The sequence below is a fragment of the Sturnira hondurensis genome, unplaced genomic scaffold (genome assembly GCF_014824575.4).
Source record: "Sturnira hondurensis isolate 20B ecotype Veracruz unplaced genomic scaffold, ASM1482457v3 Scaffold0015596, whole genome shotgun sequence".
Classification (NCBI taxonomy): domain Eukaryota; kingdom Metazoa; phylum Chordata; class Mammalia; order Chiroptera; family Phyllostomidae; genus Sturnira; species Sturnira hondurensis.
The window spans coordinates 23,933,007-23,955,633 of record NW_028088227.1 but is presented as its reverse complement, the minus strand read 5'-3'; the positions used below and the strand labels follow the sequence as shown (position 1 = coordinate 23,955,633).

The following is a 22,627-nucleotide window of genomic DNA, read 5'->3' as shown; positions in this document are numbered from 1 at the left end:
TAGGAGGTTCACTTGTGGTCGCAGTTCTTTCTCCAGGCACCTTCCACTCCACTGCGCCTTTGTTCTGTGAGCACGAGAAGCGCAGCCTCCACGCGGGGGGAGTGGACTCTTCAGCAGAGCAGTGTCCTGGGCTGAAAGCTGCTCCGAAGACCAGAGACTTTCTCTCACTGTGACTCAGCCCCGAGCTGGAGGAGACCCCGGCCTCCACTCCCCTCTGGGCCGGCCCCAGCCTCCTCCCCGTCTGCCGCTCCTCCTCCCTCTTCCCCCGCCCTCCCTCTCTCCTTCCCTCCCTCCCAGGCAGTAACTCCGGCAGAGTAGAGACAACTTCTCTCTCTCTCTCTCTCTCTCTCTCTGGTCCTTGTCAGCTCACCCTGGCCCCTGCCCTCGCTGGATGGTGACTTGCAGGCCGGTGACATGAGGCTCACCCTGGTTCTGCTTGCTCTGCTGCTGCAGGCCTGCTGGGTCACAGGACAGGACCTCCCGGCAGCCGAGAGAGCCATTGCCTTCCAAGGTGAGTGGGCTGAATCTCCAACTGGGCTTTTTGCTGCCCTGTGAGGCAGTGCCTGGGCGGGACGCATCCATCCCCAGTGGGACCCTGGCCTCTTTCCTTGGCCTGAGAGCTGTGAATGGGGGACCTCGTGGGGGTGCTTGAAATTCCCCAGCTTGGCAAGGCCGGTGGGCCCTGGTCACCATTGTGGCCAGTTGGGAGGACTCGGTGAGGACAATGAACTTCATTTGGGTCTCAGCCTCCAGCTCTTCACGAGCAACTGTCCTGCTCGTCAGTGCTGTTTTCTTTCTCTACCCCAGTGAATTCCATCTGATTCCTTGCCTGGCAGTCAGTCAAGAAATGTGGCTACCTGTTCCCACACACCTTTTTCTGAAGTTCACGCCCCTGGTAGTAAATTTAAGTTGGAAATGTAGTGAGAGAGCGGTGGTCCAGGGTGGAGTTCCCTGCCTTCCCCGAGGCCTGGCAGGGTTCTCAGGACTGAATGTGGGGGTTCTCATGGCCACCCCACCCCACTGCTGGGGGCCAGCTTTTCTTGATAGAGCCATTCAGCACAGCCGGGCTGGCTGACCGAGGCAGTGGCCGGCAGGGTCACAGTTGCTGGAAGGGAGAGTGGGTAAAGTTGGCCTCAGTGTGTCCCCAAGGGTGCAGGGCATGAGTGACAGATCTCCTATCCCTGGCCCAGACTGCCCTGTGGACCTCTTCTTTGTGCTGGACACCTCCGAGAGCGTGGCCTTGAGGCTAAAGCCCTATGGGGCCCTGGTGGACAAGGTCAAGGCCTTCACCAAGCGCTTCATCGACAACCTGAAAGACAGGTAAGAGGGCACACTTTGGCCTCTCTCCTGCATTTCTATGAGCCTTTCAGAGGAAAGGCCGGTGGGCCCAGGGCACCGGCCAGCCTAGTGCCTTGCCTGCCACCACCCAGCAGGGAGTCTGGCCTCAACTTCTCCGTCTGAGAAGGGAGGTGTTGGCCTGGTCACTCGCGTACCTTCCCAAAGTCCACAGAGGTTCGGATGCACCAAAGGAGGGTTTGAGATGGAGCCAAGGGAAGAGGGAGAGGGCTCTGGCCAGCAGGAGGCCTGAGAGGACAGGGCTTCGATGTGGGGCACCTGTCACCCCAAATGCACAAGAGAAACTGCCTCCCATCCCAAACCGAACAGGTTTAAAAAGGTGGCCTGAGGCCCTGAGTGGAGCCTGGAGGAGATACACCTCACCAGCCACCTGGACACTAACTACTGCCCACATGGGATGTCAGAGCCTGTGGTCAGACCCAGTGTCTCAATGTGGCCAGAATCTCAGACACAGGGGCCTGGAAGGGCCACCAGCTTGGTTCTGGGTTTGGGCATGGCACACTCCATTCATTCACTTACCCATTCATCTGTGAATCCACAGCACTTGGGGGGGGTGTGGCCAAGGACAGGACCCGCCCACAGTGGAAGGACAGAGCAGTAGGGAGGAGGGGCTTGGGTCAGAACCCAACTCCTCCCACCTATGCAGGGTCCCACCCCTAGTCCCAGCTGACCCAGCTGACCCAGCCCGGTCTCTGCTGACCTGCTGAAGGGCCCTGAACCTCCCCCGACCCAGTGGGGCCAAAGGAAGCGGAGATGTGGCTGCCCAATGCATGGAGTTATGACACCTGAGACCCCACACCTCCCTGAATGCCCAGGTGCATGGGCCAGAAGGGTACTGGGGGTTACATGGATGATGCCTCCAGGAGGGGTGCTGGGCAGCCATGTGGGCCGACCCCCCTTCCGTGTGCCTTTGGCCCCTTAATCAACCTCCTGTGCCTCCATCCCCTCCCCACGAGCTGGAATAGGCCCCTCTAGTGGTTGTCACTGTTAGCACGGCCAAAGGAGCTAAGTCACTCCCACTGCTGAATGGGCTGCTGTGCAGGACCCCCCAGGCTTGGGCAGAGGAAGGCTGAGAGTCCTGGGGTCCAGGTGTGTGGGGGAGAGAGGTGCAGAGTCATACCCCTGGGGACCCCTCACCAGCGTCCTGCTTAGACCCGGTCTCACCGATGCTCCCCACTGTGGGGTCTGCCCCCACCACCATCCACTAAGAGGTGGACACCTTCTGCCCCGCCTACCACAGTCCAGGCACACACGGCTGCTCATCCGAAGTCCCTGGAAATCAGGATACTGGTGGTTTTTTGGCTGGAGCCTGTGCCCCCTGACCATGCCACCTTCCCACACGTGGCCACCAAGTCAGGGACTGGGCGTCTTAGGGCCACACGTCAAGTCCGGCCCATGGCTGGCCAGCTCTCACCTCTGGGGCAGGGTGGGGCCGGGTGGTCTCCCACCTGTGAAAGGGGCGATCTCATGCTGGATGGACAGCAGCGGGGAGCGGGAGGGCCACTGCTCACCCTCCACCCCGGCAGGTACTACCGCTGCGACCGCAACCTGGTGTGGAACGCAGGCGCGCTGCACTACAGTGACGAGGTAGAGATCATCCAGGGGCTCACACGCATGCCCAGCGGCCGGGATGCGCTGAAGGCCAGCGTGGACGCCGTCAAGTACTTCGGCAAGGGCACCTACACGGACTGCGCTATCAAGAAGGGGCTGGAGGAGCTGCTGGTTGGGTGAGCACGCCCCACCCCCAGGCCTGCACACACGTGGCTGCCCGGTCTGTGGTCCAGTCCGGGCATGGCTCCTGCCTCTGGGGAGATGCACAGGCCCCATGTCCCTGGGGGCCTCCGCCTTCCTGACCCCGGCAGGTCGCTGCCCTGATCCTCGCCAGGCCCCAGGGGCTGCGCACTGGCAAACCAACCTCTGGTGCCCAGGATCCACCAGGACCAGTCCTAGTGGCCAAGGGGATCATGCTAGTGACCACTGCCCAGCCCCCTTCTTGGCCTCCAAGGGTCACTCTGAATCCCTCCATCCTTCCCTGGAGCCACCCACTGTCTCCTCAACCACTGCAAGCAGCAGGGAGCTGAGACGCCCCCATCACTGCCACCTTTTGGCCAAGCAGAGGCAATGCCCGCAGTCAGAGACAGAGGGACAGTGACAGAGAGACAGACATAGATAGAGGGGCAGTATAGAGGGAACGACCCCCGTGAGAGCATCGATGTCTCCAGTGCTGGCCCTGCGTGTTACTTGGGACCTTTGCAGCAGTGAGCAGGCAGCAGCCAAAGTGTGCAGGGTGAGGGTGGGCTCTGGCTGGGGCTCCGCCCTGCTGCAGCCCCAAGGGCCCCGCTCCAGGTGGGGAGGGGGTGTGCAGGCCTTCAGCCGTCCTCTCCCACTGCCTGGGCTGGAGGTTCTGCGTCCAGATGCCTCGGGGTCGGTGAGGACCAGTGCCTCTCCCCGGGCTGTGGGTGCATTTTCCAAACTAGTCTTCAGGGAAATGGGACCCCACAAAATTCTGTTTATTCTGCTTTATGTCTGTTTTTATGGTTCCACGTTGTAGCAGGACCGGCAAAGACAAACACTGTTCAGTGAAACAGGAAACCCCACTTTGCAGAGCAGCTCGAGTCTGGGGCTCCCTCCGGGGTGTCTGTCCCTGTTACTTCCCATGCCACGCCTCAGCCCGCCAAAGGGGACCGTGGGCTGTCGGGGTCTGGGGTGGCCTGAGGGAGCTGGAGCCATGCAGGGTCTCACGGATGCCCACCCCCTTGCAGGGGCTCCCACCTGAAGGAGAACAAGTACCTGATTGTGGTTACTGACGGGCACCCCCTGGAAGGCTATAAGGAGCCATGCGGGGGCCTGGAGGACGCTGTGAATGAGGCCAAGCACCTGGGTGTCAAAGTCTTCTCAGTGGCCATCACGCCCGACCACCTGGTAGGAGCCTGTGGCCAGGGAGGGGGCTAGGGCCCAGCCTGTGGGTGCAGAGACGCAGAAACCAAGATGAAGGACAGGGCCTGGGGAGGAGAAGAGGTGGGGGAGGGGTCACATTCTCAGTCTCACGGTCACCCTTGCTCTTGCCCTGTCCGCCGCAGGAGCCACGTCTGAGCATCATCGCCACAGACCACACGTATCGGCGCAACTTCACAGCGGCCGACTGGGGGCAGAACCGCGATGCGGAGGAGACCATCAGCCAGACCATTGACACCATCACCGACATGATTGTGAGTGCCGCCACACTGTCACCCTCCCACGTCCGGATGCAGGGACACCCTGTGCTACAAATACAAATTAATTTGATTTTTTCGTTTTATTTTCAGAAAAATAATGTGGAACAAGTGGTAAGAGCCCCGCCCCCCACCCCCCACCCCCCACTGCCCAAGGTGTCACCACTGGTCCCTTCCTGTCCCCAACCCTGGGCACCCAAGCCAAGCCCTCCAAGCGCCCAAAGGGACCGGGGTGAGGCAGCCGTGCTTGGCGTTCTGACGTGTTGCTTTTTCCCCCTCCCGCAGTGCTGCTCCTTCGAGTGCCAGGTGAGTGCGGGTGCCCCGCCCACTCCCGGGGCCTCTGGGGAGGGTCTGTCCCGGCTGACCGATCTCTCTGCCTTGCAGCCAGCCAGAGGACCTCCCGGACCACGGGGCGACCCTGGGTACGAGGTGAGTGGTCGCGCCATGCCCTTACTTACACCAGGAGAGAGAGGGGTGTTGAGTGGAGGTGGGAGAACTGTCCCTGCAGCCTGGCACCCGGGGCAGCTGTCCTGAGCACCCACCGTGCACCTGCCACTGGGCTGGGTGTGGGGACGGCAAAGGCATCCCTCCCTGAGCAGATGTCCTCGGCCATGGGGAGAGAAGTCAGGCACAGTGACCCTGTGGCCCGGGGCTGGCCCAGGGCTGGCCCAGGGCTGGTGTGAGGGACGGGGGTCTGGCAGCTCCCTTGCCCCTCCCTGTGGTGGAGGAACTGACCCTTTCTGAAAGTGTCCCTTGAGCACTTGGCTCCTGGAGATGGGCCTTGATGGGAGAGGGGCACGCACTTGGGACCCAGGCCAAGGTGGCTTACACAGGGAGACTTTGAAAATCAAGACTTGTTGCCGGTACTTACAAATTGTGACACTGGTGAGGAAAGTCCAGATTTCTGGCTTCTCCTTTAAAATGTCAGCTTCAGTGGCATGAAACCCTGTGGCCACTGACCATGGGAGCTGAGCCAGCATCTCCCGGGGGAGGGTCTCTGAGTCCGCGTGGCCCACCCAGGAGCCCAGCAGGTGGAATGTGGTGCAGGATGGCAGAGAAGAAAGAGGCTGAGGCCTCTCCCCAGCTGGTGGGGCAGCCCACAGCCTGGTGGGGTGTGAGGGAGGGGGCATCTGGGACTGACCTCGAAGACCCCAAGGTGGGCCACAGGTGATGGAGAAGGTGGCTGAAAAGCACACAAGCCAGCAGGGGTCCCTTTCACCAGCTTTGCAGAAATACTTGGGAAACTGTCCCCTAACCTCAATCTGCTTTGTGTTCCAGGGAGAACGAGGGAAGCCAGGTCTCCCAGGAGAGAAAGGAGAACCCGGAGACCCTGTAAGTATCAAGCGCCCGACCCTGGGGCTGGAAGCGCTAAGAAGCCTGAAGCCAAGGGACCAGGCCACGGAAACTTCCAGAAGGATGGCTGGTGTCTGAGTGCCATGGTCACGGCCCTCAGAGGACACACTCCCGTGGGCAGCCAGGGCCAGAGCACTGCATAGACATTCCATCCAGCGCACCCCAACAGGGGGACCCCTTGGGCCTCCACACATGGCCAGCCTGTGCTCAGCATGGGAGGCAGGGAGTTGGGCAGAAAGTGTCCCGATCTCTGCTTCAGCCTTGGCCAGTCTCCCCACAACCCAGCCCTAGCTCCTCCCTGAACTCAGTGGAGGTGGGGCCTTTACAGTGGAACTGCCCCCTCAGATGCCAGCCAGCAGGGTGGCAGCGGGCCGGCTGGACCAGTGATCAGTGTGCCCAGTCTCTCTGGCTAACCAGGCCAGAATGGAGTGGGCTGGGTCGGGGCTGGGGTGGGGGCTGGTCCCGCCCCCAGGGGAGGGTCTAACACACATCCTGCTTTGTGTTTCAGGGAAGGCCTGGGGACCTAGGACCTGTCGGCTACCAGGGGATGAAGGTGCGTCTTCCCTGCCCCACCCCAGTGGCCTGTCCTGGGGCCGAGCCACAGTGCATAGGAGCTGTGCCTGGGCACCGGGCCCTGGGACTCCACTAACAGCCCCCTCCGCTCCTCTGTTTGCCTCGTAGGGAGAAAAGGGAAGCCGAGGGGAGAAGGTGAGTGAGGCACAACTTCGGGGTGTGCCCTCCGGTGCAGAGCAGTCCCCCCTCACCTGGACAAGGACAACATTGCCCATCCCCAAAAAGCTGCCAGGGGGTTGACTGGCATCCCCTTTGCAAGAAACCTGGAAGACTGCTCCCTCCATGCTGTCCTCCTCCACTTCCCTGGGAGGACATGGGGACTCTCCCCGTGATGGGGGAACTACCCCACTCACCCTCCCTTCCTGTCTCTACAGGGCTCCAGGGGACCCAAGGGCTACAAGGTGAGTGTGGCAGTCGGGACATGTGTTCTGCCCCACCGTGGGTGCTGTATGACCTTCATCTGATCCTTTGGCCTTTGCCCCTCACAGGGTGAGAAGGGCAAGCGTGGCATCGACGGTGTGGACGGCATGAAGGTAACCCCCAGCCACGGGGAAGGGCCGAGGGCCAGAGCACATGGTTCGGGAGAGGGACAGAGGGCAAAGCCAAGCACTTCTCCAGACATTGGCAGACAGGGACCTCGTGTGGGCACTCCCGGGCACTTCAGAGGCAGTGGGAAAGGCAGGAGACGTGTCTTGCCGAGCCCGAGGTCCCTGTGGTCCCCAAGCCACCTAGCCAAGATCAGAACATCTTCTGGACTGGGGCTTTCCTGNCCTCACAGGGTGAGAAGGGCAAGCGTGGCATCGACGGTGTGGACGGCATGAAGGTAACCCCCAGCCACGGGGAAGGGCCGAGGGCCAGAGCACATGGTTCGGGAGAGGGACAGTGGGCAAAGCCAAGCACTTCTCCAGACATTGGCAGACAGGGACCTCGTGTGGGCACTCCCGGGCACTTCAGAGGCAGTGGGAAAGGCAGGAGACGTGTCTTGCTGAGCCCAAGGTCCCTGTGGTCCCCAAGCCACCTAGCCAAGATCAGAACATCTTCTGGACTGGGGCTTTCCTGGGAAGGGTATGGATGAGCCGGAGCCAAAGGGCTTGACTCCCAAACCCCCCTTCCTCCTTCCAGGGGGAGACGGGGTACCCTGGCCTGCCAGGCTGCAAGGGCTCGCCTGGATTTGATGTAAGTTGCTTTCCCTCGTTGATATTTTAAGCCTGGAAGTGCTTCTGTTGATGCTCTTGAGAGGCCGCCAGAGGGCTGTGTGGCATACAGGTGCAACCCGGTGGCTGCTTGGTTAACACTGTGGACTGACTTCTCCAATCCTCTCACCAGGGCGTTCAAGGACCCCCAGGGCCCAAGGGCGACGTGGGTGCCTTTGGACTGAAGGGAGAAAAGGTTAGTGCTGTGAGGCCCCTGGGCTGGGGCTGGGGCATTATCAGCTACTGAGTGTCCCTAAGGTTTGTGGTCCAGGCCATGGCCCCTGGAGAGGTTGTGGCTGCTGCTGTGCTCTGGGCCAGCATGGAAACTGGAGGTGGGAGTGGTGGGCCAGAAAGGGATCAAACATCACAACTGATGGGCAGGGGCATTTGCTCAGGGGGACGCTCTGTCCACCCGCGTCACTGAGCCTCAGACTCTCCCATCCCCATCACACCTGCCTTCAGCAGGGGGGTGGCCATGGCACCTCTGGTCCCCTGGTTTCCCCCAAGACAGGATAGGATAGGAGGGGTTGACCCTTATAATTTTTCCAGGGGGCGCCTGGAGCTGATGGGGAGCCTGGGAGGCCAGGGGCCACAGGGCCCTCCGGAGATGAGGTGAGCGTGCATGCCGTGCCGACCCCACCCCACCCCCTCCTTCTACCTAAGCCTGGGTGGGGGAGCCCGGGCCCAGGGAGAGGCTGCAAGGAACAGGCCAGCCTCAGTCCAGACACTGCCAGGCCAGAGATGGATGAGTGTACCCTTGTTCCCCACAGGGAGACCCCGGAGAACCTGGTCCCCCGGGAGAGAGGGGTGAGGCTGGCGACGAGGTAAGCACCCATGTTTGGCCTCCTGTTCCATGTTCCTGAGCCTCAGGCTGAGTTCCCATCCCAAACTAATGCTTCCATATGTTCTTCTCCATCCCAGGGCAACCCAGGGCCAGACGGCAACCCTGGAGAAAAGGTGAGTCCATTGGGGTGGTGCCCTGGGCTCTGGGCCTCCCTGCTTAGCACCAGACGTGGCCGCATCACCAGCTGGGAGCCTGCTGGGGGTGTCGGTTCTGCACCTGGCCTTTGAGTCCCTCCCACGTGGGGGTCTGGGTCTGCAACCTCACCTCCTACCTCTTTCCACACAGGGTGGCCCTGGGGAAAGAGGACCACAGGGGACCCCCGGTGTACGGGGCCCGAGAGGAGACCCGGTGAGTGGCTGTTCATTAACCCGGGGCCCTGCCTCTCTAGGGGGGCGACAGACTGATGTCAAGCTGTCAGAATCATAGGACACTTGCACCAAGTCCCTTTGGCCCCTAGGTTTCTGTTTTTCCAAACACTGTTCCCACTAGTGCAGGGAAGGCAGCAGCGGCTGCCCTCGCCCTCACTCAGACCTCCAGCTGGGCCCCGCACCTGGGTCTGAAGGGAGGCAGGAGCCAGGCCTAGGCTGAGGCAAGGAGGGCGAAGCAGGGGCCTCTCTCCCACCACGGAGGGCCAGCTGATGTGGGAAACGACCATCCAACACCCCACCGAGACGCAGTCGGTGTGCTCTCTGACGTTCCGTGGTGTGCACACACGCGTCCTTCAGGTCTGCAACTGCAGGGTCTGAAATGCCCCTCACACAGCACATTCCCCATTTCCAGCTCTGTGTCTTCTCGTCAGGCGACTGTCTGTCNCAAACTAATGCTTCCATATGTTACTCTCCATCCCAGGGCAACCCAGGGCCAGACGGCAACCCTGGAGAAAAGGTGAGTCCATTGGGGTGGTGCCCTGGGCTCTGTGCCTCCCTGCTTAGCACCAGACGTGGCCGCATCACCAGCTGGGAGCCTGCTGGGGGTGTCGGTTCTGCACCTGGCCCTTGAGTCCCTCCCACTTGGGGGTCTGGGTCTGCAACCACACCTCCTACCTCTTTCCACACAGGGTGGCCCTGGGGAAAGAGGACCACAGGGGACCCCTGGTGTACGGGGCCCGAGAGGAGACCCGGTGAGTGGCTGTTCATTAACCCGGGGCCCTGCCTCTCTAGGGGGGCGACAGACTGATGTCAAGCTGTCAGAATCATAGGACACTTGCACCAAGTCCCGTTGGCCCCTAGGTTTCTGTTTTTCCAAACAAAGACAGTTCCCACTAGTGCAGGGAAGGCAGCAGCGGCTGCCCTCGCCCTCACTCAGACCTCCAGCTGGGCCCCGCCCCTGGGTCCGAAGGGAGGCAGGAGCCAGGCCCAGGCTGAGGCAAGGAGGGCGAAGCAGGGGCCTCTCTCCCACCACGGAGGGCCAGCTGGTGTGGGAAACGACCATCCAACACCCCACCGAGACGCAGTCGGTGTGCTCTCTGACGTTCCGTGGTGTGCACACACGCGTCCTTCAGGTCTGCAACTGCGGGGTCTGAAATGCCCCTCACACAGCACATTCCCCATTTCCAGCTCTGTGTCTTCTCGTCAGGTGACTGTCACTTACGTAGCTGCACAACTTTCCCTGTGACTCGGTGTCCTTATTCGGGCCCCTCGCCACATACCTGGACCTTTTCTAGATACCAGCAGCCCCCCCGCCCCCACCCAAACAACTCTGAAAACATTTCTGCAGACAGAGCTTGCGTTGCCCTTTGGATCCTAGCACCTCGAGGGCAGGAGCATCAGGAGGCTGCGGCCGCACAAACCTTGTGGCTAGGAGGCCGGGCCTGGCCCAGTGGCCCAGCTAGGTTTTCTCTGGCCCCATGGTTCCGGGGCAAGGCTTTGCTGGTCCCTGAGGGCAGACACCGAGCAGGTTCGGTGCCTGGTTTTGGTGGGGGGAGGGCAGGCCCCACCGCATAGCTCCTGAGTTAGGGGGAAAGGGTGCAGAACTTCCAACCTCAGAGGCAGGTGGGGCCCGCTGCCCCCTACAGACCTGGGCGGTGCTGCAGCTCGCTCACCCATGCACAGGACACCGTGTGAGGTTGTGAGGGACCTGCGTGTAGTCAGGTGTCCCAAAGGGACAGTGACTTTACCCTGAGGCCTAATGCAGGGGTTGAGGAGGAACACCAAAGCAGGGATAACCTGGCTTTGGCCCCCTTCCAAACCCACCCAGCTGAGATCAGAAAATGGGACCGAAGGCCAGGCCACGCCTCCAGCACGCACCCCTGGCAGATAGAATCTCCCCGTGCTGGGGCCACAGCTCCCAGGACCCCATCAGTGAGCCCCCTGGAGAAGAGGCAGTTGGGCCTCAGGAGGAGCTGCTGGCCTCCTTGCTGGGCCTCCTGGAATCACATAAGTCACTGGACAGTTGAGCAAGTGGCCACGCTGGGTAGAAATGTAGGACAGTAGGAAGGAAGGATGAGGCCTGGGAGCACAGTGGGCAGCTCTGGGCCCCCCAAGCCTCGCCCTCCCCAGTCCCCACCTCACCAGCTTATTCCTTTCCAGGGTGAAGCTGGACCCCCAGGCGAACAGGGGCGGGAAGGCCCTGTTGGCGTCCCCGGAGACCCGGTAGGAAACCTGGCCTTCTGAGGGAGTGTCCAGGTGGGGGTCAGGCCTGCCGATTTGTCTTCTAGCAGAAATGCTCCCAGCAGCTCAGGGATCTGTGGGGAGGTCTTTTCTGTTGCAGGAGGTGTGACCTGGGGCATGGGGGTCAGGAGCCAGCTGCAGGACGCTGGGGGCAGCTGGAGCCAGGGAGTGGGAATGGGTGACAGCGGGCCTAGCTCCTGTGGCCCCTAGATGTTCAGCACTCACAGAGGGACCCCCCATTCATCATCTGGTGGGCACTTGGCAGGACACAGAGCTGAGTGAGAGACTCCCACTGTCCCCACAAGCTCTGCCCTCAGAGTGGGTCGGGAGGGGCTCCCTGGCTTGGTTGGAGCTAGAGGAGGGCTGTGGGGGGTGGAGGCCAATATCCAGGTGGAGAAGGCATGGGCAGGGCTGGCTGCGGAAGGGGTGAGGGGGCCCCAGGCCCCTGGGCACAAAACCCCCCGTCCTTGCCTAGTGGGGCTGGGTCACTGAGGGCAGAGCTTTGGACCCAGGCAGCCCACATTGGAGGGTACAGGGTGACGGGTGAGGGAGGGGGCACTCCTTCAGCTTTTGGAGCCCAGGTGTGAGATCCTGGCTGGAGGGCAATTTGGGTATGTATTGCACAGAAGGTTCCAGAACTCCTGAGACCATGCTGGGGGAGGGGGAGGGGCGAGTAGGACCCTAAGGAAGCAGCGGTTCTGACCCTACTAGGGATCCGGGGCTGGGGGAGGAGTCAGGAAGAGGTGCAGACTGGCCCTGGCCTCCCCAGTGGCCCACTGAGCAAACTCACCGAATGTGAATGTGCCGTCCCTCCCATACAGAGGCTCTCCCCAGGGTATGGCTTTGCAGAAAAACACTTGATAAATGTCAACATCCGTCTTTCCCTCTGGCAGCTCCTTTGTCTGTCCATCCACCCACCCATCCATTGTCCCTGATCCCCTCACCCACCCAGCCACCCATCCATCTCTGTCACTTAACATCTGCTGTCTGTCGGTTATCTATTATCTGCCCCTCCTGCCAGTCACTCATCCACCTACCCTTCCGTGGCGTACCTAGTTATCAGTCCATCTCTCTGATTTATCTGTCGTCTATTCATCCACTCCTCCACCCATCCATTCATCCATTTTCCTTCCATCTTGAAATACATCAAGGCTATAACCAGAATAAATTCTTAGGAACAGAATTGCGTGGCCAAATGACATGTGTGTGATCATCGCCAAATAATCCTACATGGGAGGGCGAGAGCAGCCCAGGTCGTAGGAACCCCTGGCGATGCTGGGGAGACTGCTTCCTCCGGAGGAGGCCCTGGTCCCTCCAGCCTATGACCCAGCTGTGAACGGTCGGCCCCCAGCTCACGCGCCCAGCTGCCTGGGGGCCGGGGAGGGCGGGTTCGGGCAGCGTTGGAACCCGGTCCACCCACACTGGATGCTGGACTTCCTGGCCTCAGCGCTGTTTCTGCCCCTTAGGCTCCCGCTTTCTCCCCACCCCACCGACACCCCCACAAGGCAGTCAGCTCCCACACCAAGGGTTCCCTTCAGAACTTCCTGGGAAATACGGTTTTCCAAATCCCAAGGAAAAACAGTTGAGAACTGCAGACAGTGGAGGAAGGGGCAGACATCACCCATCCCGCCTTCCTGCCCTGGGTGCCACCCCTCCCGCCCTTGTGGGGGCCAGTGCTGCCCACCAGGAGCGGTGGGGAAGGAAGCAGGAACTTGGCCCGGCGTTTGCCTGGTCTTCACTGCCTTTGGTGGGCCACCGGGTTCCTGTTCCTTGGGGGAGGGAGGGCGCCTGGGGGGGACATCGGATGGGGCCTCCCACTGGCCCAGCCTGGGGCACCCAGGGCCTCCGTTTCCATCTTCCCTCCTGCCCCCTCCCCTTTTTATGTCCCGACCTGGCCTCTCAGGGCCTAGACTGTGAACCCCAAGGGGGGGCGGGGCTGCTGGTCCTCCTGGCCAACATGCAAAGTGTGTAGTGCTGATGCCGCCTGAGGTGCCTGGACCACAGGCTGCCCGGACCCCGGCGTGGCTGTGGGGAGGGCATCCTCCTGGCTGCCAGCTGGTGGATGGAACAGGCTGGATGATGGGGAGTCATACACAGTTGGGAGAGGACCTCGTTCCAGAAGGACCTGGTCTGGGAATCCCAACCTACAGCAGGGCATCTGAGGGTGGTCATGGCTGGTGGGGCGCCGGTGCCAGCAGGTCTGTGAACTCTGTGCGCTCACCCTCCTTCCTCCAGCCGGGCTGGGGGTGTCCATGAAGTGCTCGGGGGACCGAGACCCTGGGCCGAGAAGGGCAGGTGATGTGCCTCCTGGGAGGGCGTAGGTGGGGCAGGCCAGCCAGTCACCTTGGGAGGGCTGGCGTAGGCGGAGAGAGGGTCCAGTGGGGCCTGTCTGTCTCTTCGCAGGGTGATGCTGGCCCCCTTGGACCTAAAGGATACCGCGGAGACGAGGGGCCCCCGGGGCTCGAGGTGAGTAGCCCTCCCTGCCCTTGGCTCCAGGAGGGGCAGCCCTGACCCCGGCCCTTCTCTCTGCCCTGGGAGAGGCCCCTGGCTGCTGGCGCATGTAGACATTTCATCTCATTTTAGTGCACGTGACTTTTAGGACATTTGGGAAACAAACACAAAAATTAAAAAGAGAATCGAAATCTAAAATAGTACCACCCAGAGCTGAATAATATGAAAATTTTGGCTTATCTCTTTCCAATTTCTTTTTCTTTCTTTGCACATTATGCCTGAAAATTTGACTTCACAAGGTTTGTTTTTTTCGTGACGAACCTCCTCCGGAAATCCTAACAGTTTTTCAAAACGTTGTTGACATGTGCTTTGAGCCACGCCTTAGCTTGGGTCTGTTTGTTCCTCTGAATGCCCTTGCCGGGCTCACAGGCTGTTCTGGATTCTGGATTCCCGGGTATCCCTGTCCATTTCTGCTCATGTGCCGGTGCCCCTGGGCAGGTCCCTAGTGGGAGGCTGGGCGCTGACCCCCGGGGCCCTGTTCTGCTCCGTCTGCAGCAGCCCCGGGACCTTGGGTTTAAGGCCTTTCATTCGATCATTGCCCAGCTGCTGTCCCATTTAATCCTCCCTCTCATTTTCCCCTGTGAGACCTCGTCCCTCAGGTGCCCACTCACTTTTCCCAAACCCACCCCTCTCCTTCTTAGGGTCCCAGAGGTGCCCAAGGGCCCGTAGGACCCCCCGGAGACCCCGGACTGATGGGCGAAAGGGTGAGTGACGGGCCCAAGGGCACAGGGTTCTGGAGAGACTGACACCTGGTCACCTGAGACCCTCAGAAGCCCTGGGCTTGAGCTCCAAGCTCATGTGGTTAAACTGAAGGTCACGGTCGAAGTAACTGGACAGGGAGCATCCCCTCAGTGTCCGTGGACACTACAGTCACTGCGGTGACTGTGGTCACCGTGGTCACCAAACACATGGGTACTTTGCCAGCCTATCTGCTCCAAGGTCCAGGAGGGGAGGCAGGGGACCCCCAGGGCCGTTTGGGCTGGGAGATGCCTTCCAGGCTGACAAGGGACCCAAAAGCGTCACTCCCGTGCCCATGCCGTCTGGAGACATCCCAGGCCTGGGCGGTTCCCACAGTGATGGGACGTGGTCTGCTCCCCCAGGGTGAAGATGGTCCCCCCGGAAATGGCACTGAAGGCTTCCCTGGCTTCCCTGTGAGTTCCCCCAACCCCCACCTACCACCCTCCTTGTTGGCAGCTGGGCTCACGTGGGCCGGCAGGTGGCACCCAGCCAGGGGGTAGCTGGGTTGTCCACGGAGGTCCCACATCAGAGCCTGGCGTGACTGTCCCACCTTCCTCTGCAGGGCTATCCGGGCAGCAGGGGCCCCCCCGGGATAAACGTGAGTACCCCCCACTGCCTGGCTGCTGGTGTGCATGCACACACATGCAAACACTCACATGTACAAACTCTAACATGTACACGCACATGTGAACACACACACCCTTAGACCAGGCTCTTTGCCAAGGCCCCCAACACGTGTCTTCATCCCTGGGTGTCCCCACTGGCACGCACTTGGTGGCTGCCACTGCCCTCACGATGCGTGGGAGCGGGGGTCCTGCCCCAGCCTCCCCTGCACCTCAGTCTGGCCGCTCTCTGCCTCAATTTCTCCCCCAGGAAATGTGTACCGAGGGTGGGGCAGACAGTATCTCCATTGTGTTTTTCCTTTTAAAACCTCTCCTCAAAAATGAAATGAAACATATCAATCGTACCACGGAAACACTGGTTTAAAACAGAAAAAATTGGTGAAGGAAAGGAACAGCCAGGATGCCTGTGGTGGAGAGCGGCCTTTCTGCCCGAGGCGCCCGCGGGGGACCCTGGCCCCAGCCCCGCCTGTGCCCCCGCTCCCGGACTCTGCACCCCCATAAACGTGTGCCCCCCTGTCCCCTGCAGGGCACGAAAGGCTACCCCGGCCTCAAGGGGGACGAGGGAGAGGCCGGAGAGCCCGGAGAGGACGTGAGTGCTCCACCCCCGACCGGCCCCCCGGTTGAGAGACCCCTAGGGTGGGGACTGGGAGGGACAAGTGCCTGTGTCTGTGACACATGCTGCTTCCTTCCAGAACAACGACGTTTCACCCCCCGGCGTCAAGGGCGCGAAGGGGTACCGGGGCCCCGAAGGCCCCCAGGTGAGTAGAGGCGTGGCTGGCCCAGGGGGCCGGGTGGGGGTAGACACCCCTGAGGCTGCCTTGGGCAGAGAGGGGGCTGGGGAGAGGAAGTGAGAAATTCGGGGAGATATCTCTGGGGGGGCTGGGGGTTGGAGGAGCAGGATCAGAGGGAACAGACAGTTTCAAGGGGCACCTTGGGGGGGTGAGCAGGGGGAGGAGGGAGGGCCAGTCACCAGCTGACAGCGACAGAAGCACAGCAAGGCCTGCCCTGGCTCGCGCCCCACTCACCGTGTGCACCCCCAGGAGGACGTGCCACTGGGCTGAGCAGAATGCTCCCCTGGGCCCTGGCTGGCGTAGCTCAGCGGATTGAGCATGGGCCTGTGAACCACTCGATCCCAGTTCAATTCCCAGTCAAGGCACATGCCTGGGTTGCAGGCCATTTCCCAGCAGGGGACACAAGAGAGGAAACCACACATTGATATTTCTCTCCCTCTCTCCTTCCCTTGCCCTCTAAAGATAAATAAACAAAATCTTTAAAAAAAATGCTCGCCTGGGCAGTGAGCATGGGTGGGCTGCGCACAGGGGACCAGTCAGTGCACTCACTGGCCACCAGGGAAAGGACTATGTTGGCCAGTTGTCACAGAGTAGATGGCAGTTACTGGGTCTTCTCCAGCCCCCAATACACTGAAGGCTCCGCTGTTCCTGGCCTTCAGGGGACTCCTAGTGGGAAGTGGGGTCACGAGGGCCCAGTGGGGCCTGCCGAGAGCTCCTGTCAGACCCCTGGTTCAGGGACCTGACGAGTGGGGCCGCAGGGCAGAACTTCCAGCCCTTCTCCCAACTTTTCTCTGACAGGGACCCCCAGGACATGCAGGACCACCAGGACCGGATGTAAGTGGAGTGTCTGTGCATGTCCTTGGGGCCAACAACTCTGGCCAAGGATCCCATGGGGGTGGGAACCAAGGACAGCCACAGGGGACACATGAAGCCATGGGCAACATGTGACGTCCACATGTCAGTGACCACACCAGGTGTCCGTACCTGGGAAACAGGGGCCTACGGTCAGAGCAGGGCACACCCCAGGAAGTGAGAACCCCCTACATGTCCCCAGCCTGGTTGTCAACCTAGCGGAGAGTGACCCAGAGGGCCAGCCTTACCCTCAGCACCCAGGGCCACCCAGGCTGGGTGACAGGCCGATCAGCCCATCATGGAGTGTTGTCTCCCCCCTAGGAATGCGAGATTCTGGACATCATCATGAAAATGTGCTGTGAGTGTTTCCACCCTTGAGTAATTCAATTGGAAAGAACATGTCCTGCACCCAGTGTCTGAGTGAGGGGGAGACACGTGGGGGAGGGACAGGTGTGTGCCCCACCAACGAGAGCGTCCCTGGGGGCTGGGCCACTCTCAACCCGACCACCAGCCTCCCTTCTCATCCCACTGAGAGGCGACTGGGAACCCCAGTCAGGGGGACCCAGGGAAGTGGGAGCTAGCGGGAGGGTTTACATGGGATGTGGGGTCTCGGTGTCACCTAACCTCATCTTTTTCCTCTTTCCCAGCTTGCTGTGGTGAGTGTCACTCTCTAATTCATCTAGTTTCAGCTTTTGGGCAGGCCGACCCTGTGGGGGGTGGGCCTGTGTCCCTCCTCCCCATGCGTGTTGTACAGCTGCAGCTGCCCCTGCCCCACCCCCTCCACAGAGTGCAAGTGCGGCCCCATCGACATCCTCTTCGTGCTGGACAGCTCCGAGAGCATTGGGCTGCAGAACTTCGAGATCGCCAAGGACTTCATCATCAAGGTCATCGACCGGCTGAGCCGGGACGAGCTGGTCAAGGTGTGCCCCTCCTTGGCCTCCGTGCTCTGGGGAAGGTGGTTCCCAGGAGGCAGGGGTCTTTCCTCACGCCAGCCTGGAGACGGGCCAGGTCCTGGGGGCCCTGGGAAGACAGGGCACTGTGTCACTCAAGAACCAAAAGCCCAGCCTGCTGGCACGTGAGAGTGGCTGCTGGGACTGGCCTGGGGCAGATGGAGGGGAGGGGGCGGAGGGGCTCTCCTGACCTTGGCGCCCTCCCCACACAGTTCGAGCCCGGGCAGTCGCACGCAGGCGTGGTGCAGTACAGCCACAACCAGATGCAGGAGCACGTGGACATGAGGAGCCCCAACATCAGGAATGCCCAGGAGTTCAAGGAGTGAGTGCACCCTGCCCAGCGGCCGTATGGGCAGCTCTAAGAGCCCACCCAGCCCCCTCGGCAGGCCCAGGCCTGGGCCCTGGCCCCGGCCCTGACACTGACTGTGCCGTGGTCCTGCAGAGCTGTGAAGAAGCTGCAGTGGATGGCGGGTGGCACGTTCACGGGCGAGGCCCTGCAGTACACCCGGGACCGGCTTCTGCCACCCACCCAGAATAACCGGATCGCCCTGGTCATCACAGACGGCCGCTCGGACACCCAGAGAGACACCACCCCTCTCAACGTACTCTGTGGCCCTGACATTCAGGTGGGGCCACCTGCAAGCTGCACGCTGCTGCCTTTGCACCCTGAGGTGTGGGGCACCCTCCCTACCAGAGCCTGCTGACACGGTCCCTCCCCACAGGTGGTCTCCGTGGGCATCAAGGACTTGTTTGGCTTCGTTGCGGGCTCTGACCAGCTCCACGTCATTTCCTGCCAAGGCCTAGCACCCCAGGGCCGGCCGGGCATCTCGCTGGTGAAAGAGAACTACGCGGAGCTGCTGGAGGATGCTTTCCTGAAGAACATCACCACCCAGATCTGCATAGGTGGGCGGGGCTGGGGCAGGCGGCCCCCACGTGCCTGTGCTAGAATCGGCCCATTGGCACAGGCAGCTGGGTGACAGCCAGAGACACCACGTCCCGGGCTATCTGACCTGCAGACCCTGACCTGTAGGCCGTCCTTGCTCCCCCTCTGAGCCTCGGTCTCCCTGTTCTCAGAAGGGGTCAAGACTCTGCCTCACCCCTCACGGGCCTGGTGGGGTGATCCCAAAATAATGCCAGGGGACCATTTCATCACCTCAAAGGTTCACCCTGGAATAAGGGGACACCCCACCTGGTGGGGTGGGGTGGGTCAGCGAGCAGGCTGGCCAGGCAGTCAGGAGCACCACCTGCACACCTGCGCCGTGTTTTCTGCAGAGATGTGCTGGTATCCTGTTTGTTGCGGGTGGGTTACCTATGGAACAGCGGTCCCTGTGATCGCTGGCTTCATGCCACATTGTTTTTCTCCTACAGACAAGAAATGTCCAGATTACACCTGCCCAAGTGAGTACCTGGGGTGTGGACAGGGCTTTGGGGGGGGCCTCCAGTGGGAGGGTCCGAAGATAATGATGGTTGGGCGGGGCCTGGCTGCCCCAGGCTCTTGTGCCCCTGGCTGACCACCCCCTCCCCCGCCCGCCCCCGGCTGTGCTGGGAGGCCCCGCCGCGTGCCAACCGGCGTCCTTTCCCCCTCCCCCCACCCCCGCAGTCACGTTCTCCTCCCCGGCCGACATCACCATCCTGCTGGACGGCTCAGCCAGCGTGGGCAGCCACAACTTCGAGACCACCAAGCGCTTCGCCAAGCAGCTGGCGGAGCGCTTCCTGACGGCGGGCCGGGTGGACGCCTCCCAGGACGTGCGCGTGGCGGTGGTGCAGTACAGCGGCACGGGGCAGCAGCAGCCGGAGCGCGCCGCCCTGCAGTTCCTGCAGAACTACACCGTGCTGGCCAGCGCCGTGGACGGCATGGACTTCTTCAACGACGCCACCGACGTCAACGACGCCATCCGATACGTGACCCGCTTCTACCGCGAGGCCTCCTCGGGCGCCACCAAGAAGAGGCTGCTGCTCTTCTCAGATGGCAACTCGCAGGGGGCCACGGCTGCGGCCATCGAGAAGGCCGTGCAGGAGGCCCAGCGGGCGGGCATCGAGGTCTTCGTGGTGGTGGTGGGCCAGCAGGTGAACGAGCCGCACATCCGAGTCCTGGTCACCGGCAAGACGGCCGAGTACGACGTGGCCTTCGGCGAGCGCCACCTGTTCCGCGTGCCCAGCTACGCGGCCCTGATGCGGGGCGTCTTCTACCAGACGGTATCCAGGAAGGTGGCGCAGGGCTAGCCGGCCTCCCCCAACCTGAGGATAGTAACAGTGTGGCGTATATCTTCCTGACCCACCCAAATAGCTACATTTTTTTAAAGGGAAGAAAGCTTGAAAAGCCTCCATGCGAGCAGGCTCTGTGCCCCGGTCCTGGGACTCTGCCCCCTTCCTGCACACCCGAACCCTCATCTCACCACCCCGAGTTAACATCCCGAACCTCCCTCGGGCTCCGGCGCCCCGCCCATCAGAACCCCTGACACCTCACTTCCCCGGGTGTCAGCTCCGCACTGCCCAACCCCCTCACTAACCCTGCGTCCTGCAGGGTCCTCCTCCACCTAACATCTCGTTTACCTGCCAGCCGAAGTCCACGACCTAGTTCACGTGAGGCAACGGGCTGCGCCTCGCTTTTGGAAAGCCAGCATTGAGAGGACTTCTCAAACTCTTCCTGTGAGGGTCTCCTTGCTCACCCCCCAGGCCCGGGCTCCGGCAGCCTCGGCCTGAGAGCCCAGGGCGGCGCCCCAGCACGGACCAGCACCTCCAGAGAACCGCAGAAAATTGTATCTCCTTGACCCTGTGTCCTTGCAGACCCCGAGAACAACGGTGCTATCCTGTCAACCCCCCTCCCATCTGCACAGAGAGGCCTGGGCCCTGCGCCGTTTTGTGGCGCGGGGTGACGTGCTATCTTAAAAACAAGCCAAGCTCTCTTTCCTCCGGGGGGCGACGGCTCTGCATTGCAGAGGGGACCATCCTTCTTCGTTAGTTTTACTTTTATTCCTTCCTGTGTTTTTCTCAACTGTGTCCCCGTCCGCAAATTTTCCAAGTAAAAGTCTTCACTCATCTCTTTATGGTTGTCTTTTCGAGGAATTAAAATCCCTGCCGTGTCCGCACTTGGTGCCAACGGTGGGGCTTGGAGGAGATTGGGGCTCCCGGTGGGATGCCCACCTGCGGTTCCGTGCTGGGGGAAAGCACAGGGGGAAGCCGAGCCCACTCACATGCACGGGAGGAAGTCACGGCCATTAGAAGCCCAGTGATCATCTCTCCCTGGCAGGACTGGCAGGGGACCAGGGGAAGATGCGGGTCCCGGCTGCCCTCGGCCAGCAGGAGTGCAGGACAGGACACCCATGCGGTGGGGACCTGCGTCCTCATCAGAGGAGATGTCAGACACCTCCCCGTTTAGAGCCAAGGCACCTCCAGCCTTCTGGACGTGCCCACAGCAGGGAGGCCAGAGGGCCAGCCTGGAAAAAGGCAGTTAGTGGAGGGTGGCCTGGGCCTGGGCATGTGAGGAGGCACCTGCCTCTCCCCAGCCTCCCTCCAGGTGGGACGGGGTCTCTCTCTGCCTGCCTGGGGGTGGCCACCCAGGGACCTCTTCCTGAAGGAGAGTGAGACTCGGGAAATATGCGCTTCTCCTTTAAGAAGGAGGTGCTTCTTTAATCCGTGTGACTCATCTCTAACTGGAACCAGCTGGCTGAGAACACAAATCCGCAAATCAGCAACACTTTCCTCTGTGCTGTCCTTCCCGGCCCCTTGCTTCCCCACACCCACCAGGAAAACACAAGGGTCCCGGTCATTCTACAGAAGCCATTTATTTAAAAATACGTATGGCCCTGGCCAGGTGGCTCGGTTGGTTGGAGCATGGTCCCCATACACCAGAAGGTTGAGGGTTCAATTCCAGGTCAGGACACATACGGGAGGCAGCTGATCAATCTTTCTTTTTCTTTCTCTCTTTCTTCTCTCTCCAAACGCAATAAACATAATCTAGGGTGAAGATTTTTTAAAAATTAAAAACGTGTTATGCAGGAAACCTCAGACCCATCACACCTGTCCTTTCCAAGTTTGTAAAAGCAGTGTTTTAGACCATGGCGCCCCTTTGTCCCATCCAGGCTCTCAGGGCTTCGTGCTGAGGCCTCTCTCCCAGGCCCTGCCCACCCCCCACCCCACCCCCACCCCACCCCACCCCACCCCACCCCACCCCCGCAACTTAGGGCCCTCTGGGCTGCAATTCCCTCCTTCTCCCAGAAAGAGTTTTCTTTGATGAAAAGCAGGGCAGGTATGGTCCAAAGGAGTGCTCGGGAAGGGCCCCCAACCCCCATGTCCTCCCCCGTCAGGTCCGCCCTACCTGCTGACCCTGGAAGCTTCCAGGACCCAGCTGCCAGGACTGGCACCGGGGACATGCAGGGTGCATTGCGCCCACTCCCAAAATCCGTCCCCTTCTGAGGGGGGTGTCAGAGCCCCCAGGACTGTGGTTAATGCCAATTTCTCCATTAGCCTGGCACATACCGGGGCTGCTTGTGCACTGCAGGTGATGACCCCTCGGCCAGGCCAGCTCTCGCCCTGACCTGTGAACCTGGCCTTGGTGCCCGTGGCTCTGCTCTCGGTGCTGCCTGGGTGGCTGCATATCACCCGTTCCTTTAGCTGGCATTTTTTGAATGTTTCTTTGTGGCCTTTTTACATCTTATCTCCTGAGACACACAGCAAGGGTGCATGTCTTTTAGGCAGCCTGTAGCGGCATTTTTTCACCCATTCTTGCCTTTTTTTATGGAAAAATCAAACACATTCCCATTTGTTACTAGGAAAAATGCTTGGTCTTTATGGTGCATTTTTATTCTAAGGATGTGCAGGAAAGAACATTTTTCCATCTATGATTTTGAAAGCACATGGGAGGCGTAGGTCAGAGGGCTGTTGGCTGTGCCGTTCACTGTCCAAGACCTGTGGGGGCCAGCCCCGCCGGAGGTGTCTGCAACCCAGAGCCCCACTCCGTCCACTTGAGGGGCGGCCACTTTCTAAAGAGACAGTGGTGACACCAAGGATGTTGTTAGCTCT

General features: G+C 61.0%; 1 protein-coding gene across 2 annotated transcripts; it reads left to right on the top strand.

Annotated features, from left to right (window-relative positions):
• The first annotated feature begins 307 nt into the window (after positions 1-307).
• Positions 308-20,643, top strand: COL6A1 (collagen type VI alpha 1 chain). 2 transcript variants are annotated; one of them, XM_037065181.1, is made up of 35 exons: positions 308-511; positions 1,191-1,320; positions 2,883-3,083; positions 4,119-4,278; positions 4,437-4,565; positions 4,662-4,682; positions 4,854-4,874; positions 4,953-4,997; positions 5,847-5,900; positions 6,430-6,474; positions 6,603-6,629; positions 6,869-6,895; positions 7,273-7,317; positions 7,617-7,670; positions 7,821-7,883; positions 8,237-8,299; positions 8,458-8,511; positions 8,609-8,644; positions 8,817-8,879; positions 11,060-11,122; positions 13,544-13,606; positions 14,293-14,355; positions 14,752-14,802; positions 14,952-14,987; positions 15,539-15,601; positions 15,705-15,770; positions 16,602-16,637; positions 16,977-17,013; positions 17,303-17,311; positions 17,442-17,575; positions 17,818-17,927; positions 18,048-18,231; positions 18,328-18,508; positions 18,974-19,003; positions 19,206-20,643. In XM_037065181.1, exons 1-35 carry the CDS (start codon positions 415-417, stop codon positions 19,826-19,828), a joined length of 3,084 nt encoding a protein of 1,027 aa, XP_036921076.1. In that variant the 5' UTR covers positions 308-414; the 3' UTR covers positions 19,829-20,643. The 2 variants fall into 2 exon arrangements, with proteins under 2 accessions (XP_036921076.1, XP_036921075.1); XM_037065180.1 differs by lacking the exon at positions 7,273-7,317 and adding an exon at positions 6,983-7,027.
• Positions 20,644-22,627: the final 1,984 nt, after the last annotated feature.

What these genes read in the sequence shown, in the direction of transcription:
- COL6A1 (XM_037065181.1), top strand. Translation starts at nt 415, where the DNA reads ATGAGGCTCACCCTGGTTCTGCTTGCTCTGCTGCTGCAGGCCTGCTGG. An exon ending in AGGGGCCCCCGGGGCTCGAG is followed by an intron (nt 13,607 to 14,292) that starts GTGAGTAGCCCT and finishes TCTCCTTCTTAG; the next exon opens with GGTCCCAGAGGTGCCCAAGG. An exon ending in TCTGTGGCCCTGACATTCAG is followed by an intron (nt 18,232 to 18,327) that starts GTGGGGCCACCT and finishes CCCTCCCCACAG; the next exon opens with GTGGTCTCCGTGGGCATCAA.